This window comes from Cololabis saira, chromosome 24 (assembly GCF_033807715.1).
Source record: "Cololabis saira isolate AMF1-May2022 chromosome 24, fColSai1.1, whole genome shotgun sequence".
Classification (NCBI taxonomy): domain Eukaryota; kingdom Metazoa; phylum Chordata; class Actinopteri; order Beloniformes; family Belonidae; genus Cololabis; species Cololabis saira.
Window position 1 is genome coordinate 25287718 of NC_084610.1, and position 18444 is coordinate 25306161.

Sequence of the window (18444 nt, forward strand, 5' to 3'; positions counted from 1 at the left end):
ACTAAACTTAGACATGACCAAAACTAAACTCTTAATAACTTATTCTGGCTCTTACACTTTTAACAGTCTTACCTTGTGGTATGTGAAGAAATGTGTATTTCACGTATGTTTCCTCTTCATCACTGAGTTCACATTTGTATGTTCCTGTCTGGTCTGAAGATAAATGCTTCAGAGTGAGACCTCCTGTCTCTGATACAGTCAACACGTACTGCTTCCACCTCTCTGAAGGTATGTCGCGGCATTCATCTGCCCCCTGTGTCAGGATGATCTCTTTGTGGTTAAATGTCCAGGTGAGATACTTTATTGGATAATTGGAGACTGAGCAGGAGATGAATGTTTCAGTGTTTGATCCACTTATAACAGCTGAAATGACAGTAAACATGACATGGAATGATGGAAACCCAAAACGAAAGAAAACTAAACATCAGTTGTAAAGGACAAAAGCTTTCGTAGACGACATGAACATCTCATTAAGGTCTTCGTGGCACTGAGAGCCACCACATAAACATTTAAATGTAATTTCTACCTGGTTGAAGCAAAGTGGATCTCCTGCTGTTTGCTGGAGTGCTGACGGTGCAGATGTAGTCCAGGTCAGTATCTCCGTCTGAAAGTATCAGAGAGCTGCTGATGCTGTAAAGCTGCTGTTCAGTCTGCTGGACTGTTGGTGGGTTCTGCAGGTTCATGCTGGATGGAGGATTGGTGGTCCAGATGAGTCCAGGTTCAGGATAGATCCCCTCTGAGCTGCAGGTGATTTTATTTTGTACCTGTTCTATGTTGATGTGCTGGACTGGAGCTGGAGGACAAATATGCAGTTGTTAATGTTGTTCATGTCACTGAAACCCTGTTTACTTCACGCGCTTCAATCTAGGTTGCAAACAGACTTTTCTGGTCATTCTTTCAACGTTAAGGTCAAATGTATTTATATTAAAAACAACCAAGGTTTACCAAACTGCTTTTACAGCTAAAATAAAACAATATCCTGTAAATAATCCACCTCAAACTACATCAGTTAAAGCACAACTAAAGATGATATATAAAGAGAAGAAGTCTAAAACTCAACGTGAATTTAATGCCAGTGAGTAGAAATGAGTTTTCAGCAGAGATTTAAATGCAACAGTTTGAGTTGTTCTAATTCACAAAAAGGGAAATTGTTCCAGGAAATGGGACCATCTACCAAAGAGACTTGCTGGTTTCCAAAACTAACATAGACTTAGGACGCTCTATTGTGGGCTAGAGCTGTCTCTACTAAGGAAATCAATACGAGAGCAGACCGTTATGTCCAGCGGGAGACGCGTTGCTCCAGGACCAAGGAGACGCTCTTGTTGTCACTTACCTGGAGAGCGCTGGAGAACAGTGAGACCATGTTCATGTATTTATTTTCTTCTTTTTGGACATGGTACTACGTGAAGATCTGTACTTTCTGTTGTGGTTTGAGTAATTTTTCTGTTGATTTAGGTTTGGGAGCGTGATTGGAGGACTGGTGCATGTTTGACTTATATTTTGGACTGCTGGGACATTTGGGGGGGTTGCATTTGTCATTTGATGACTTTGTTTCATCGTTGAGAGGGTTTCTTTTGTTGGTTCAGTGAAAATGAGTGGAAAATTATCCTATTATGTGAACTGCGTGAGTTGAAAAAAATGTTCCTCTGCAGGCTGTTGTCAAATCTTTGCAGGCGTTTTTTTCCTCCCAAAACTCTGTTTCCGTGTAAACGAGAGGCCTGGATGCAAAATAATGTTTGGGTTTTACCGTCTCAGCGTCGTCCCGTAAATAGGCCTTAAAAATCAAAAAGTAAAACCTGTACTGGAAACACTTGTAATTAAATAAAACCTTTTTATGCTGTCTCAAGGTATTTATTCAGACGTATAGATAATCCAGTTTACCGTAAAAGTCTGGTGGAAACACTTTTTTTTTATTTGCACGTGTCCTGCATTACTGGATGTCAGAATCAGAATCAGAATCAGAAAGGGGTTTATTGCCAAGTTTGTTAACACACACAATGAATTTGTTGTGGTGATTGGTGCAATACAGTAAAAGTAAAAATATAAAAACAAACAAATATATAGAGATAAAATAAGAGATAGAATAAAATAAAATGTATAAACAGAAATAAACAGAAATGTACAATATGAGGTTTTAAAGTGCCGGATATGACTCTTTACAAAAAGTGACGTAGGATGACAGATGACAGATAAAATGTATAAACAGAAATGAACAGTATAGGCAGAAATGTACAATATGGGGTTTTTAAAGTGCCAGATGTGAGTCTGTACAAATGTTACGGGGTTGGAATATTTATGTTAATGTACGTAGAGTGGGATGGGGGGGCAGTCCTTGGTAGACGGGAGGGAGGGGGGACCGGGGGGGACCGGGGCCTTGTTGACGAGGACGGCTGCAGACGGGAAAAAACTGTTTTTATGGCATGAGGTTTTGGTCCTGATGGACCGCAGCCTCCTGCCAGAGGGAAGAGTCTGAAACAGTTTGTGTGCGGGGTGGGAGGGGTCTGCTGCAATCTTTCCTGCACGCTTCAGGGTCTTGGAGGCTTCAGGTCCTGGAGGCTGCAGGTCCTGGAGGCTGCAGGTCCTGGAGGCTGCAGGTCCTGGAGGCTGCAGGTCCTGGAGGTTGCAGGTCCTGGAGGCTTCATGTCCTGGAGGCGTGCAGGTCCTGGAGAGATGGAAGATTGCAGCCAATCACCTTCTCTGCAGAGCGGATGATATGCTGCAGCCTGCTCCTGTCCTTTACAGTGGCAGCAGCGTACCAGATGGTGATGGAGGAGGTGAGGATGGACTCAATGATGGCCGTGTAAAACTGCACCATCATTGTCTTTGGCAGGTTGAATTTCTTCAGCTGCCGCAGGAAGTACATCCTCTGCTGAGCTTTTTTGGTGAGGGAGGTGATGTTCAGCTCCCACTTGAGGTCCTGGGTGATGATGGTCCCCAGGAAGCGGTAGGACTCCACAGTGTCTGCTGGAGAGTCACACAGGGTGAGGGGGGCAGGTGGGGCTGCGTTCCTCCGGTAGTCCACTATCATCTCCACTGTCTTTAGAGCGTTAAGCTCTAGATTGTTCTGGCCGCACCAGGTCACCAGCTGGTCCACCTCCCACCTGTAGGCGGACTCATCACCATCAGAGATGAGTCCAATGAGGGTGGTGTCGTCCGCAAACTTCAGGAGCTTGACGGACTGATGACTGGAGGTGCAGCTGTTTGTGTACAGGGAGAAGAGCAGAGGAGAGAGAACGCAGCCTTGAGGGGATCCGGTGCTGATGGTCCGAGGGTCAGAGACATGTTTCCCCAGCTTCACCCACTGCTTCCTGTCAGACAGGAAGTCAGTGATCCACCTGCAGGTGGAGTCAGGCACGTTCAGCTGGGAGAGCTGGTCCTGGAGCAGAAATGGGATGATGGTGTTAAAAGCAGAGCTGAAGTCCACGAACAGGATCCTGGCGTAGGTTCCTGTGGAGTCCAGGTGCTGGAGGATGAAGTGCAGGGCCATGTTTACAGCATCGTCTACAGACCTGTTGGCTCTGTAGGCGAACTGCAGGGGATCCAGTAGTGGGTCGGTGATCTTCTTGAGGTGTGGCAGCACAAGGCGCTCAAAAGACTTCATGACCACAGAGGTCAGGGCGACGGGTCTGTAGTCGTTAAGTCCTGTGGTCCTTGGTTTTTTGGGGACAGGTATGATGGTGGAGGTTTTGAAGCAGGCTGGCACATGGCATGTCTCCAGGGAGGTGTTAAAGATGTACGTGAACACCGGAGACAGCTGATCGGCACAGTGCTTCAGGGTGGATGGGGAGACAGAGTCCGGTCCTGCTGCTTTGCGGGGGTTCAGTTTTTTGAATATTTTATTGACGTCCCTCTCCAGGATAGAGAGGGGCGTTGCAGTGGTGTGGGGGGTGGAGAGTGGGGCCTCTGGGGTGTGAAGTGGTGGAGAGGCTCCAGCCCTTGCTGGGGAGGGGGGGGTGCCGTTGGAGGGATGGAACTGGGGAATGTGAATGCAGTCCCGTGGGATGGTATCAGGATTGTCCCTTTGTTTGTCAAAGCGACAGTAGAACTCGTTCAGGTTGTTGGCTAGGCGTCGGTCGTTGATGGAGGGGGGGGGGCTCTGGGTTTGTAATTTGTGATCTGTCTCAGTCCCTTCCAAACTGAGCTGGTATCGTTGTCTGAGAACTGTTGGCGTAGTGGTTGGCGTAGTTGGTCAAATTAAAGTCATCAAAATCTAGTTTCCAGCCATTTTTGGTCTCATTTATATGATGTAGTTGTGCTGTAACACTACTTAATCACTATGCATTACTGCATTACATCAGGGCTTTATCTCTGAATAATCATTTGAATGATCCGTTGCCTTCTTGTTCTTCTGTTGACTGTTTTCACAACAACGATGGTGGCAGTTACAATTATTTGTACAAAACTAAAGAGATTTTTGTCCATATTCTTCAATGTTGGAAAAGAAGTCTTTCAGGATGAAATACAGAGAGTTACGGATGTGGAGAGAGAACTAGGAGAGTTACGCTCATAAAAAGAAACACCAATGGAAACATCGACCCCTGCAGCAGTTTGAAAAAAGTGTAAATTCCCTCAGAAACTGTCGTGTGGGCGTTACGAGTTTAACAACCACTTTAGCAGTTATTTTAACTTTGTATCAGCTATTTTATGTCTGAGTCAAACTCAGTGAGTTAATGAAGTTCCTTTACAATATGCTAATAAGGACTGCTAAACTGCTAAATTGTGTTTTATTGTTCCTGCAACAGTAAATATCTGTTCTATTCTGTTTATTACAAAAAACCAACCTGAGCAAAAGACTGAAACATCTGAATCTGCTGAGGTTTTTATTCTCCACATACCGTTCACATTCAGGTGGATGAAGTTCTCCTTATCTCCAGTGATGGTGCTGACGTTACACAGATATCTGCCCTGGTCCTGAACCTTCACTCCTCTCAGCAGCAGGGAAGCGTTTCCTCTGGAAATCTGGTCCTCAAACAGAAATGTTCTTCCTCTGAACCTCTGGTGCTGCTCTCTCAGTCGGTCTTGTTTGCGATAGTAGGAGTGAACCCGGGACTCTGGTGGAGTCTCTTGAACCCGGGACTCTGGTGGAGTCTCTAGAACCCGGGACTCTGGTGGAGTCTCTAGAACCCGGGACTCTGGTGGAGTCTCTAGAACCCGGGACTCTGGTGGAGTCTCTAGAACCCGGGACTCTGGTGGAGTCTCTTGAATCCAGTGGATAACAACGTCATCATGAGCTGTGAAACTGCAGGGTAAGATACAAGTCTTGCTGACCTGACAGGAGACCTGTGTATCTGCAGAAACATCAGAGGAAGACTCAGAAGAAGACATTAACAGGAAACTCAGCCACTTTGAGGAACATGCAGTTGTGTTATGTCTTCATTAAATATCTGCATATAAAAAAGCTGATAGAATAAAAATGACCGGTTATAATTATGAACTTTAATGAGGTTTTATTTTACCTACATAAAATATTGTCATGCAGTTATAAACATAACGACTAGTTGTCCAACTGATAAAATCAAATATTCTGTTTTTCTTTCTAAGTTTGTTTCCATCCATCCCTGAGAGAAATCATTTATCCATCAGCCAGTGAGAATATAATTCCAGTCTGAAAAAACACGACTTCCATGTGAAACGTTTTCCCTGTGACTTCAGAATATCCAGATGTGTAACGTAAAAACAAGCCACACAGGAACAAATGTGATCCAGAACTTAAAACAGCATCATCACCGACATAGATGAAGAGATCAAACCATTCAAACGACAAGAGAACGTCCGAGTAAATCCTCCTGACTACCAAACATGAACTCAACATAAAATATCACTGATTTCTGTTAAGATCCTTCTCTTCAGGCCGGTGAGTTCAGACGTCTCTTTTGACTGAAGACACGTTTAAAAATATAGAAACAGAAAAACACATTTGTTATTTGAAGGTTGGACCACTCCAGTTCTTATTAAATGTTTGTCCTAAAATATCTTTTAACAGCCTCCAGCTGATGTAAATTACTGCAGCCAGAGTTGTGATGATCAGCAGAAGACTTCATATTTCATCGACCATCTTCCCTTTGGTGGTTTCCTTTAAATAATCATAAATATTTTCTCCTTCCATATAAAACCTTTAAGAGCTGAGCTGACTTTAAAGACTTAATCCTTCCATATAATCATTATTAACACAACACTTTGCTCTCATAGGTTTTCTGAAGGAGTTTGACAGCAGTCTGGCAGTTAGAGTTAATTATTAATTCTGAAAGGAAATAACTACAATTGTATCTGTTGACGTAACTTTACTGTAATTGTTTATTTTGACAGTTATAATAATTATTATTACTTTGCATTTTCCATCCCATCCCATCTTTTTCCAATTTGGACTTGTCAATAAATAGATAATCGATGAGCAGGATTCGTATTTTTCCAGTAAAGGTATAATGACTATCTACAATCTACATTCAAACCTCCTGACAAACAAGCTCCATGTTGACGTCTTCACCACCACCTTGTGGTGAAAACCAAACACTACATCAGTAAAACAACATGAAGGATCTCTGATAAAAACGCTTAAATAAATACATTAAAAGGTACATTTTAGTATTCTTTTTGTTAGTACGATATTCTTTTTGATATTTGCATTGTTAAATACCTCTGTTTTTGCTAAATTGCTTAAAATAACCAACCAACATCTTCTTCCTACGTCGTATTAGTATATATGTAGGTTATTTTGGACTTTTATTCAGATCCAGAGACGAGTCACTAAAGTTTCAACTTTCCCCACATATTTATGGATTTAATAAACGAAAACTGATGTTTACCCGTCTTTTAAATATCCAAAATGGCAATAGTTAACTGCTTACTCACCATCATTAGAGAAAACCGAGGAGCAAAAAAACAGACCATAAAGCATAAAACTGATGATTCTGTTCATGTTCTTTATGTCCCTGCTTCAGTTGGACCGTTAGTTCTGGATATAAGTATTTCTGATCATTTCCTGCTTCATCAGTAAGTTCTCTCTCTTGACGGACAGATCTAGTTCCTCTTTCGTTATTGTCGTGGACTCAGTTTGGTGGGCGTGTTCTGTAATGAAATAGGCGTTTGAGCCGTAGTTAAGGAAGTAAGTCATTATGCAAGTCCAGAGAGACGCTCAGAATCAGAATCAGAATCAGAAAGGGGGTTTATTGCCAAGTTTGTTAACACACACAAGGAATTTGTTGTGGTGATTGGTGCAATACAGTAAAAATAAAAATATAAAAACAAGAGACGCTCCTGTGACATAGTGGACCTCAAGTATGTTTTAATAAGCTTCAGCTTTTTCTGCTTCCGCTGCTGTCACTGGAAGGGTCAGACCAATTCTACACACACAGATTGGGGTAGATTTCTGCAGCTCTTTCTCATGGATGAAAGTAAGCAGCTCAAGTCATGGACTTTGATGGGAGGTCTTTTTTTTTTTATTTGTGTACATTTTTCACATTACCCAATTCAAATCATCCCCCGCCCCCTCCCTTTGCATTTCCTCTCCGAGCTGCTGTCCCCCGCTGCCCCCCCCGCCTCTCTCTCGCCTGGAGGTGAGTTTACACCGGAAGAGATGTCTAACTGTCACATACTTCCTTGACAGGGGGGAGGGGGAGGCTGCTCTTATGACACACACACACACACACACACACACACACACACACACACACACACACAAACACACACAAACACACATACACACACACGCACGCACGCACGCACGCACGCACGCACGCACGCACGCACGCACGCACGCACGCACGCACGCACGCACACACACACACACACACACACACACACACACACACTGTGTAAAGTTGCTGGTAAAACAGCCGGTAAAGACGGTTAAACACAGAGGGTATAAAAGGCGGAGCCACCAGGAGGCTCATTCTGCTTCTGGCATTGGGAGAGAAACATCTCTCTCCCCACAAACCTGTTCACACTTTTACTGTTTCCAGCCTGAGGAAGACCCAGAGATACAAACATCTTCATTAGAACACCTTCCTCAGTTGTTTTAGATTTAAAAACTCCTTTTTGTTCATTTTATTTCATTAAAAAAATCTATAATTCTCTTTCATTAAAATACATTAACTCATTTTATTTTTTGATTGAACTTATTAAATTTGTGTACATACAGTATTTGGGATATTTCAGTGATTCAAATTGCAACACTTTGCTTGATCATTTTCTATCTACAAAGATTTCCTGAAAATGACTAGGTGATAAAACGCTTTGCATTATCTGGACCCTAGTGGTCTGTAGAGGACCTGCAGGTCTGGATCTGGACCCTAGTGGTCTGTAGAGGACCTGCAGGTCTGGATCTGGACCCTAGTGGTCTGTAGAGGACCTGCAGGTCTGGATCTGGACCCTAGTGGTCTGTAGAGGACCTGCAGGTCTGGATCTGGACCCTAGTGGTCTGTAGAGGACCTGCAGGTCTGGATCTGGACCCTAGTGGTCTGTAGAGGACCTGCAGGTCTGGATCTGGACCCTAGTGGTCTCTAGAGGACCTGCAGGTCTGGATCTGGACCCTAGTGGTCTGTAGAGGACCTGCAGGTCTGGATCTGGACCCTGGTGGTCTGTAGAGGACCTGCAGGTCTGGATCTGGACCCTAGTGGTATGTAGAGGACCTGCAGGTCTGGATCTGGACCCTAGTGGTCTGTAGAGGACCTGCAGGTCTGGATCTGGACCCTAGTTCTGGCCATTAAAGAACTTTAACTTGTTCCTGAATCTGCATCATATGAGGCAGGAAGGACGTCGGGATCTGGTCGTCTAAGAACTTTAACTTGTTCCTGAATCTGCATCATGTGAGGCAGGAAGGACGTCAGGATCTGGCCGTCTAAGAACTTTAACTTGTTCCTGAATCTACATCATGTGAGGCAGGAAGGACATCGGGATCTGGCCGTCTAAGAACTTTAACTTGTTCCTGAATCTGCATCATGTGAGGCAGGAAGGACGTCGGGATCTGGCTGTCTAAGAACTTTAACTTGTTCCTGAATCTGCATCATGTGAGGCAGGAAGGACGTCGGGATCTGGCCGTCTAAGAACTTTAACTTGTTCCTGAATCTGCATCATGTGAGGCAGAAAGGACGTCGGGATCTGGCTGTCTAAGAACTTTAACTTGTTCCTGAATCTGCATCATGTGAGGCAGGAAGGACGTCGGGATCTGGCCGTCTAAGAACTTTAACTTGTTCCTGAATCTGCATAATGTGAGGCAGGAAGGACGTCGGGATCTGGCCATTAAAGAACTTTGACTTGTTCCTGAATCTGGCGTAATGTGAGGCAGGAAGGACGTCGGGATCTGGCCGTCTAAGAACTTTAACTTGTTCCTGAATCTGCATCATGTGAGGCAGGAAGGACGTCGGGATCTGGCCGTCTAAGAACTTTAACTTGTTCCTGAATCTGCATCATGTGAGGCAGGAAGGACGTCGGGATCTGGTCGTCTAAGAACTTTAACTTGTTCCTGAATCTGCATCATGTGAGGCAGGAAGGACGTCGGGATCTGGTCGTCTAAGAACTTTAACTTGTTCCTGAATCTGCATCATGTGAGGCAGGAAGGACGGCGGGATCTGGCCGTCTAAGAACTTTAACTTGTTCCTGTAGTTTCAATTTTTGAATCTCTGACTTCCAGGTTCTAAATGCCATGTTGACCCACTTAGTATTTGTCAAAAGTTGCCTCATACTGGTGTACCTTTCACTTTTTTTTAATTGTATATATGTTAATAAGAGCCACATTTGTTTATTTACTGTTTGCTACTATTTAAATCTGGGTACAGTGAGCAAAATAAATGGAGTCAAATTCCATGTCTGGCAGGTTCAAACATGGCCATTAAGGCACATACACATTTATATATATATATGTTTATAGATATATATATATATATATATATATATATATATATATATATATATATATATATATATATATATATATATATATATATATATATATATATATATATATATATATATATATATATATATATATAAATTAAGATATTGAGTGTTAAAGTATAAAATTCTTTGTTTTATTGTTTTGTTTTCTTATCTTCTCTTGAATTGTTGTTTTTTACATGTACAAAATAAATCAGATCCAATCAAATCAATCAAATATATATCAGAAGAAATGCCTGGATTTGTCCTCAAAAATAAAGTTTTAACTTTATATTCACTCCTCTTGCCTCCTAAATTACTTTCCCTTGTTGCCATCTGAAGTTTGCATATGACTCATCTTGATGCATCCTCTATAAAATGGGAACCATCAGTCATGGTTTTGGTGTTTAGTTCCTGTTTTATTTTGAAAGTCTGTGTCCTTGTGTTTCAGTTCTGTCTTGACTTCCTTTGTTCCATCTGCCCTGATTGTTGTCACCTGTGTCTCGTCAGGCCTTCTGTGTATATCTGTCTGGTCTTTCCCTTGTCTTTCCCTTGATCCCTGCTGGTCTGTACTGTTCCTGCCTCCATGCTTCAGGTCTGGGTTTTGGATTTTGTCATGTTCTGGCTTTTGCAATCCTGCTCAGCAGTGCCTTTTGTTGAAGTTAGAGATAAACATGTATTTTTTGAAGTCCTAGGTCTCATCTGCATTTGGTCCCAGGAGCGTTCAGGGTCAGTACAGGTGAGACGGTGGCGGCGGTAAGCATTACAGTCATTCCTGTTAGTTTACCCGTCTTTCTAAAGATTCGCAGAGTTTGTTTTTGCCCCAGCAAGGTCTTGTGTACAAATTTTTTATTAAAATGATAAACGCAAATGTGCCTGGACTGTTTCAGGGGTTTCCATGAGAATCGACTTCGATCAGGTTGAGGGAGCCCGTCCTAAAGACAAGATTACTGCAGATGTTTTTGCTGCACTTGAAGATGTTGTTCTGGGGACTGATGGAGGAGAATATACAGGTAGTGCATCAAAGTTCCACGTTCCCTTGAATGAGTTTAAATGTCTGTATTTATTAGGCTGTCCATCTGCATTTTTCTGGCAAAAAAGGTTACGTTTAACAATAAAGGACTCCCTCAATGTTAACGTGAACAAATTAGTACATTTATTTTTATGTTTTGCACGCCAAGATATGGTTGTTTCTTTTTCAACATGTGAATAAGCAGTAGTTTTGCTGACTGTAGGTGATGGTGTGTGATGTGATGCTGACTTTGAGTTTTGCGATAACTTAACTTGCCATGAGAAGCCTAAAAAATAAAATGTTTTAAATACTGTAGCTTTATTGTAGGTGCAGCCTGAATGGGGAAAATTATCTGATTAAAAATTGCATTGGGTTTATCATTTCAAATGCTTTTATTTTACTCATTTCATTTAAATTTTAACTGGTGCGTAGACCTGTATTTAAGCATTTCAAACACGCTGGTATAATTAATATTAAAACAGACTGGTTCTTAAACATTTGAAACAAATTGGTTGTAATGACAAATGACATTTTGTACTTAAAACGTTGCGTTTATTGGTATTACATAAAGCTCATGTTTCACTTACGTTCAAATGTTAAATATGTACCACATTGAGTTTATTAGCCTGTTTATGATTTTATGTAATCCAAATGGAGGGACATTTTATATGCACTTGAAATGCATAAATCCAATAATTTTGTCCTAAATATTTCTGATTGTAGATTATTCTGTTTGCACAACCCCTTTGCTCCTTTAATCAATGTTCAATCCTCTCCTCCAGAGCTGGTGATGGAGGACTTTAAGAAGTTCCAACTTGGATCCAGGAAGGGAACAATAGTCAGTCACCGCGGACAGCAGCAGTTTCTGATCAATATTTAGCTTCACATGATGGCGGCAGTCGCTCCAGTCAGCCGGAGAACAAGCTTCTCTTCCTGGCCAGTGTGGACAGGCTGTGGGCGTAAGAGTCCTGGAGAGATCAGAATATTGCAGCTTACATGTTCACAGCTACTTGCATCTCCAGTTTATAAGTATCAGAATATTGCTGCTTACATGTTCACAGCTACTAACCATCTCCTGTTTATCCGGAATATCTAGTCTGATGGCTTTGCAGCTACCAGCATAAAAACCTGCTGATCAATGTTACTCTTTTTTTGAGATGTGGTGGTGAGGCAGCTGTCAATCTGCTCATCACCTCTCTGCTCCGCTCTACCTGTTAGCCACGCCCCCTCGGACAGGCCACGCCCCCTCATCAGACCAACCTCCCACACCTGTGACGGCAGCAGAGTGTCCGGCGTGGAAAGACGGTTAGTCTCGGAGGGGTTTGGAGACAATTTTCAGGAAACATCAGAAATTCAACAAGGAATGATTTACTTCCATTTTTATTACATTTTATTTAGAATGGATAAATAGACGGAGCCCCCATGGAGCGCATGCGTCCGGAGTGTGTGAGCAGACGGTGGAGATGCTGCTGGATGTCGGAGGCTCTGTGTTGCTGGATGAGAGTCTGCCGACAGCCAAGCAGCTTTCCAGGCGGCCGGAGTGTGAAATAAAGCCAGAGAAGATCCACATTACCTGTTGGTAGGTGTACAGGTGTGAAATAAAGCTAGAGCAGATCCACAATACCTGTTGGTAGATGTACAGGTCACTCAGACACCCAGTATGTCCTGCTGCATATACATCCTGCAGGTCCAGCCAGGACCCACTCGGTTCCACTGCGGACTTGGACTCCTGGTCCGGCCTGCTGGATCCAGCCTCAACCAGAGATCCAGGACGAGCCTCCTCTCACCGGACCAGGTACCAGCAGAGACCCAGGACCAGGTACCAGCAGAGACCCAGGACCAGCCTCCTCTCACCAGACCAGGTACCAGCCCAGACCCAGGACAAGGTACCAGCAGAGACCCAGGACGAGCCTCCTCTCACCGTACCAGGACCAGGTACTAGCAGAGACCCAGGACCAGCCTCCTCTCACCGTACCAGAGACCCAGGGCGAGCCTCCTCTCACCAGACCAGGTACCAGCAGAGACACAGGACCAGCCTCCTCTCACCGGACCAGGTACTAGCAGAGACCCAGGACCAGCCTCCTCTCACCGGACCAGGTACTAGCAGAGACCCAGGACCAGCCTCCTCTCACCGGACCAGGTACTAGCAGAGACCCAGGACCAGCCTCCTCTCACCGTACCAGAGACCCAGGACGAGCCTCCTCTCACCGGACCAGGTACCAGCAGAGACACAGGACCAGGTACCAGCAGAGACCCAGGACGAGCCTCCTCTCTCCGGTACCAGCAGAGACCCAGGACGAGCCTCCTCTCACCGGACCAGGTACAAGCACGTCCTGCTGCACTAGACCCTCCAGCCCGGAGGGACTTGGGATTTCCCATCATCACCTCCAGACACGCTCAAAGAGTAATGTACCCTTTGCTTGAGATGGTTGTCGACAATTTCCAAAAAAAAGTTGTTCAGTAAGTTCAAATCAAAATACCTTAATTCTCTGAAAAATGCACTTTATTTCCAATAGAAAACCACTTGTGTTGAAAAGTTTTTTGGAGGACACAGCTGTTTTGGTGAGTGCAAAACTTTTTTTTTCCACATTTAATGTTTATTTTGTTCATATCAAATCCATAATTCCGAACTAGTGCTTAAGTGTGTTTCTAACTTGTCTCCAGTCCTGGTGTGATAAATGCTGCATAATGAAAGGTAATTATTGACTAAGTTGGACATCACTGAAGGACTAAGTGTGAAATACACCGCCCGCCACTGGGTGTTTTACTTTGAAAGTTACAGTTAAGAATACCAAGAACCTTCATTTATTTCCATTCACTTATGTTTTGTGTGGACCCCAGGAGGAATCGGTGAGGTATGTTAGTACCAGATAATGGTGATCCTGATAACAATTATTAAATCTGTGGCCGCACTCAAAGGAAGCGGCTGCATGACTGAGAAGAGGGCTCACTCCCCTCATTTTATTTTAAATGCATCCTGCACCGGTGGTGCATCAGCCCCCCCCCCCCCATCCTAGCATCACTCTGATCTCCCGGTCGAGGTGAGCAGACCTACTTTATTCTTTTCTTTCTGTTTCATCCAACTGTCATCTGAAAATGGTTCGGTATAAACGTACCGTTGGTTTCTGAGATTTCATCGACTTTCGGTGATTTTAATCGGCAAAATTAAACCAAGCAGTCAATGTTTTAATCCACCACTTGAAACAGCCTAACTTAAGTTTTTTGTTTAGTTCATGATTTTCCCTCTTCATCCCTGCTGCTCCTGTCATCAGTACTGTTGTGCTGCTCCTGTCATCAGTACTGTTGTACTGCTGATATCATCAGTACTGTTGTCGTCAGTACTGCTGTACTGCTGGCGTCATCACCTGGGCCTCATGTACAAAGAGTGCGTGGATTTCAACGTGAATCCGTGCGTGGAATTCTTGTGTACGCAAAAAGAAATTCAGATGTTCAAAACTGTGCGTTTGCCCAAATCCATGTACATTTCATTAAAAGTCAGTCAACGTGGAATCGAGCGACATGCAGGAGCACAACACTCCACCCGTCTCCGCCCTCAAGTAAATGTGTTTGAATATGATAATGAGGATAAACATCTAGTAAACACCGCTCAGCCTATTTGGCGCCTTTTCTTCTGATTTAAGCTGTAATGGAAAATGGTAACGTGCTGAAGTTGTGTTGGCTGCATTGCATTATGAGTATCGTTATGGGAGTTCTTTGCTTTGTGTTGCGTTCCATGAAGAGTTGTGGGTTATGTTTGTACTGTGCATAATTACACACCAGTCCAGGTCACTGCCTCCGTCACCGGGAGGAGAGACCCGTTTGTCTCGGCCTCCGTCACCGGGAGGAGAGACCGGCCCAGGTCTCGGCCTCCGTCACTGGGAGGAAAACCCTGTTTAGGTCTCTGCCTCCGTCACCGGGAGGAGAGACCCGTTTAGGTCTCGGCCTCCGTCACCGGGAGGAGAGACCGGCCCAGGTCTCGGCCTCCGTCACTGGGAGGAAAACCCTGTTTAGGTCTCGGCCTCTGTCACCGGGAGGAGAGACCGGTCCGGGTCTAGGCCTCTGTCACCGGGAGGAAAGACCGGTCCGGGTCTCGGCCTCTGTCACCGGGAGGAAAGACCCGTTTAGGTCTCGAGCTCCGTCAGCGGGAGGAGAGACCGGTCCGGGTCTCGGCCTCCGTCACCGGGAGGAGAGACCCGTCCGGGTCTCGGCCTCCGTCACCGGGAGGAGAGACCCGTACGGGTCTCGGCCTCCGTCACCGGGAGGAGAGACCCGTACGGGTCTCGGCCTCCGTCACCGGGAGGAGAGACCCGTACGGGTCTCGGCCTCCGTCACCGGGAGGAGAGACCGGTACGGGTCTCGGCCTCTGTCACCGGGAGGAAAGACCCGTTTAGGTTTCGAGCTCCGTCAGCGGGAGGAGAGACCGGTCCGGGTCTCGGCCTCCGTCACCGGGAGGAGAGACCGGTCCGGGTCTCGGCCTCCGTCACCGGGAGGAGAGACCGGTCCGGGTCTCGGCCTCCGTCACCGGGAGGAGAGACCGGTCCGGGTCTCGGCCTCCGTCACCGGGAGGAGAGACCGGTCCGGGTCTCGGCCTCCGTCGCCGGGAGGAGAGACCGGTCCGGGTCTCGGCCTCCGTCGCCGGGACGAGAGACCGGTCCGGGTCTCGGCCTCCGTCGCCGGGACGAGAGACCGGTCCGGGTCTCGGCCTCCGTCGCCGGGACGAGAGACCGGTCCGGGTCTCGGCCTCCGTCGCCGGGACGAGAGACCGGTCCGGGTCTCGGCCTCCGTCGCCGGGACGAGAGACCGGTCCGGGTCTCGGCCTCCGTCGCCGGGACGAGAGACCGGTCCGGGTCTCGGCCTCCGTCGCCGGGACGAGAGACCGGTCCGGGTCTCGGCCTCCGTCGCCGGGACGAGAGACCGGTCCGGGTCTCGGCCTCCGTCGCCGGGACGAGAGACCGGTCCGGGTCTCGGCCTCCGTCGCCGGGACGAGAGGCCGGTCCGGGTCTCGGCCTCCGTCGCCGGGACGAGAGGCCGGTCCGGGTCTCGGCCTCCGTCGCCGGGAGGAGAGGCCGGTCCGGGTCTCGGCCTCCGTCGCCGGGAGGAGAGGCCGGTCCGGGTCTCGGCCTCCGTCGCCGGGAGGAGAGGCCGGTCCGGGTCTCGGCCTCCGTCGCCGGGAGGAGAGGCCGGTCCGGGTCTCGGCCTCCGTCGCCGGGAGGAGAGGCCGGTCCGGGTCTCGGCCTCCGTCGCCGGGAGGAGAGGCCGGTCCGGGTCTCGGCCTCCGTCGCCGGGAGGAGAGGCCGGTCCGGGTCTCGGCCTCCGTCGCCGGGAGGAGAGGCCGGTCCGGGTCTCGGCCTCCGTCGCCGGGAGGAGAGGCCGGTCCGGGTCTCGGCCTCCGTCGCCGGGAGGAGAGGCCGGTCCGGGTCTCGGCCTCCGTCGCCGGGAGGAGAGGCCGGTCCGGGTCTCGGCCTCCGTCGCCGGGAGGAGAGGCCGGTCCGGGTCTCGGCCTCCGTCGCCGGGAGGAGAGGCCGGTCCGGGTCTCGGCCTCCGTCGCCGGGAGGAGAGGCCGGTCCGGGTCTCGGCCTCCGTCGCCGGGAGGAGAGGCCGGTCCGGGTCTCGGCCTCCGTCGCCGGGAGGAGAGACCGTTTAGGTCTCGGCCTCCGTCGCCGGGAGGAGAGACCGTTTAGGTCTCGGCCTCCGTCGCCGGGAGGAGAGACCGGTCCGGGTCTCGGCCTCCGTCGCCGGGAGGAGAGACCGGTCCTGGTCGTTTTTTTTTTTTTTTTTTTTTTGTATAATTTAACAAAAATAAATGCTTCATACAATGATGAGAAAACTTGCTCATAGGCTTCTGGCCTGTTATTGCAGGTATATCTGAGTGTTAAAAGAGGGCGGAAAAAAAGACAGGTTCCCCGTTGGTGATTGACAGGTTCCTACCTTCATATGTTGCTGTGGTTGATTGATTGTGAGATTGCTGCAGTTCCACTCGTGTGGAACTAATCTGTTGCTGTGGGCACTGTCGTGTTGTGAACTTATTTATGACGTCATGTTTCCTCATATTCTGGACTTCACTGCATCACCAGTGGGCGTCGCCAACGGACCAAACATGCGAACGCCAGCCTTGATGTCTGAACGACCGCAATTTTTCACGTTCAAGTTATTTTTTTAAACATCCGACCGTGAACGTAGAAAGTGGCGTCCGCATGTTTAATGTGCCGCACTCTTTGTACATGATGCCCCTGGTGTAGAAAAATCCCTCTAGAAAAGTGCAGAGGATTGTACATAACTTAAACTTTCTGTACATGTGGTTACATTCACAAATGCATGGCTATATGTAAACAACAAAAACCTGAAACTACACAAAATGATTGAATGAATCATTATTACTGCTGGGGTGAAAATTAGTCGTTGTGTACGGATGTCACAGATTCACAACAAACTTAAATGGTCATGTAAGCTATAAAAGCACAACTTTTTATATTGGAGGAGTTTGTCAAATTGGAATCTCTACTTAGCAAAATGTTCCAAGTAATTGGCTTTTCAAAATTAACTATTTATATTGTGCATCGCTTGACACTGATATTTGGTTTCCAGAGTTTTTGCTGCAAACTTTGATCCAGAAAGACACACCCAACCCTGATGATTTATATTCATCTTTTCACCACATTGACAGGTAACAAAACCTCACTGCCTTCATTCATTCTTTAACACTAACACACCACTGACAACTTTGATTCAGCAGAAAGGTAGGTCACATTTCTGGCTGTTTCTGCCTTTTCTTGGTCTTTTTTTCCAGCAAGCTGGGACCTGCCAGGTTGCCTCCTAAGGGACGGTGTGCAGAGGCTGCCAAGAGGAAGAAGGTGGACCTGTCCGTGGATGTTGACACTCAGCTGGTACATACACGGTGAAATTCAGTGGAATGTATCAAGGTAGAAAAAATATCTGTAGATATTACATTCAGTTTTAGATGGTTTGTCATAGTATTATTGTGTAACCTGTGTGTCTTTTCAGTCAGCTGTGACAGACTCCTCCGCCCAGACGCCCACCACCCCACCTGTGCTGGAGGTAAAATCATGCTGAACAATGTTCATAAAGTTTCACATTTGCAGTGATTGTTTAATGTTTGACGTTTATGTAACCGACCTGGCAGGTAAGTGCACACTGGACCAGAACTTTCTTGATTCACAAGTAGGAGTAATGAGAGGGGATTGGACACCACAATGAGTAAAAAGAACACACAGGTAAGTTTTTTTTTTTTTTTTTTTTTTTCTTTTTTTTTCTTCTTCTTCTTCTTCTTCTTCTTCTTAGAAAATCCACTGTATTAAACACAGAAAATAGCTTGCCGGCATTCAGTTTTGTTCTCTTAACATGTCTTTTAAACTGGGTGCACCCTAAATAAAATGTCTTCCCCAAAAATAAAGAAACTTCAATGGCCCTTGGCCAAAGCCCTACCACACTGTAAGGATGGTAGATGAAGAATGGAAAGGCCCCTCCTCAATCCAGACCCTCACATGGGTGGCTCACCATCCCCCTCGTCAGGGAAAGAATCGACTCCAAATCCAGAATCTAAA

The 18444-nt window shown here is 46.4% G+C and overlaps 1 protein-coding gene across 1 annotated transcript; it reads right to left on the reverse strand.

Annotated features, from left to right (window-relative positions):
* Nucleotides 1–232: 232 nt before the first annotated feature.
* On the reverse strand, nt 233–7035 carry LOC133425136 (programmed cell death 1 ligand 1-like; the record flags this gene model as incomplete). The annotated part of the gene is made up of 4 exons (XM_061715816.1): nt 6850–7035; nt 4836–5288; nt 527–793; nt 233–363 (listed from the first exon to the last, which is right to left on the reverse strand). Coding segments are annotated over exons 1-4 (918 nt in total), but the record flags the coding sequence as incomplete, so codon positions are not given.
* Nucleotides 7036–18444: the final 11409 nt, after the last annotated feature.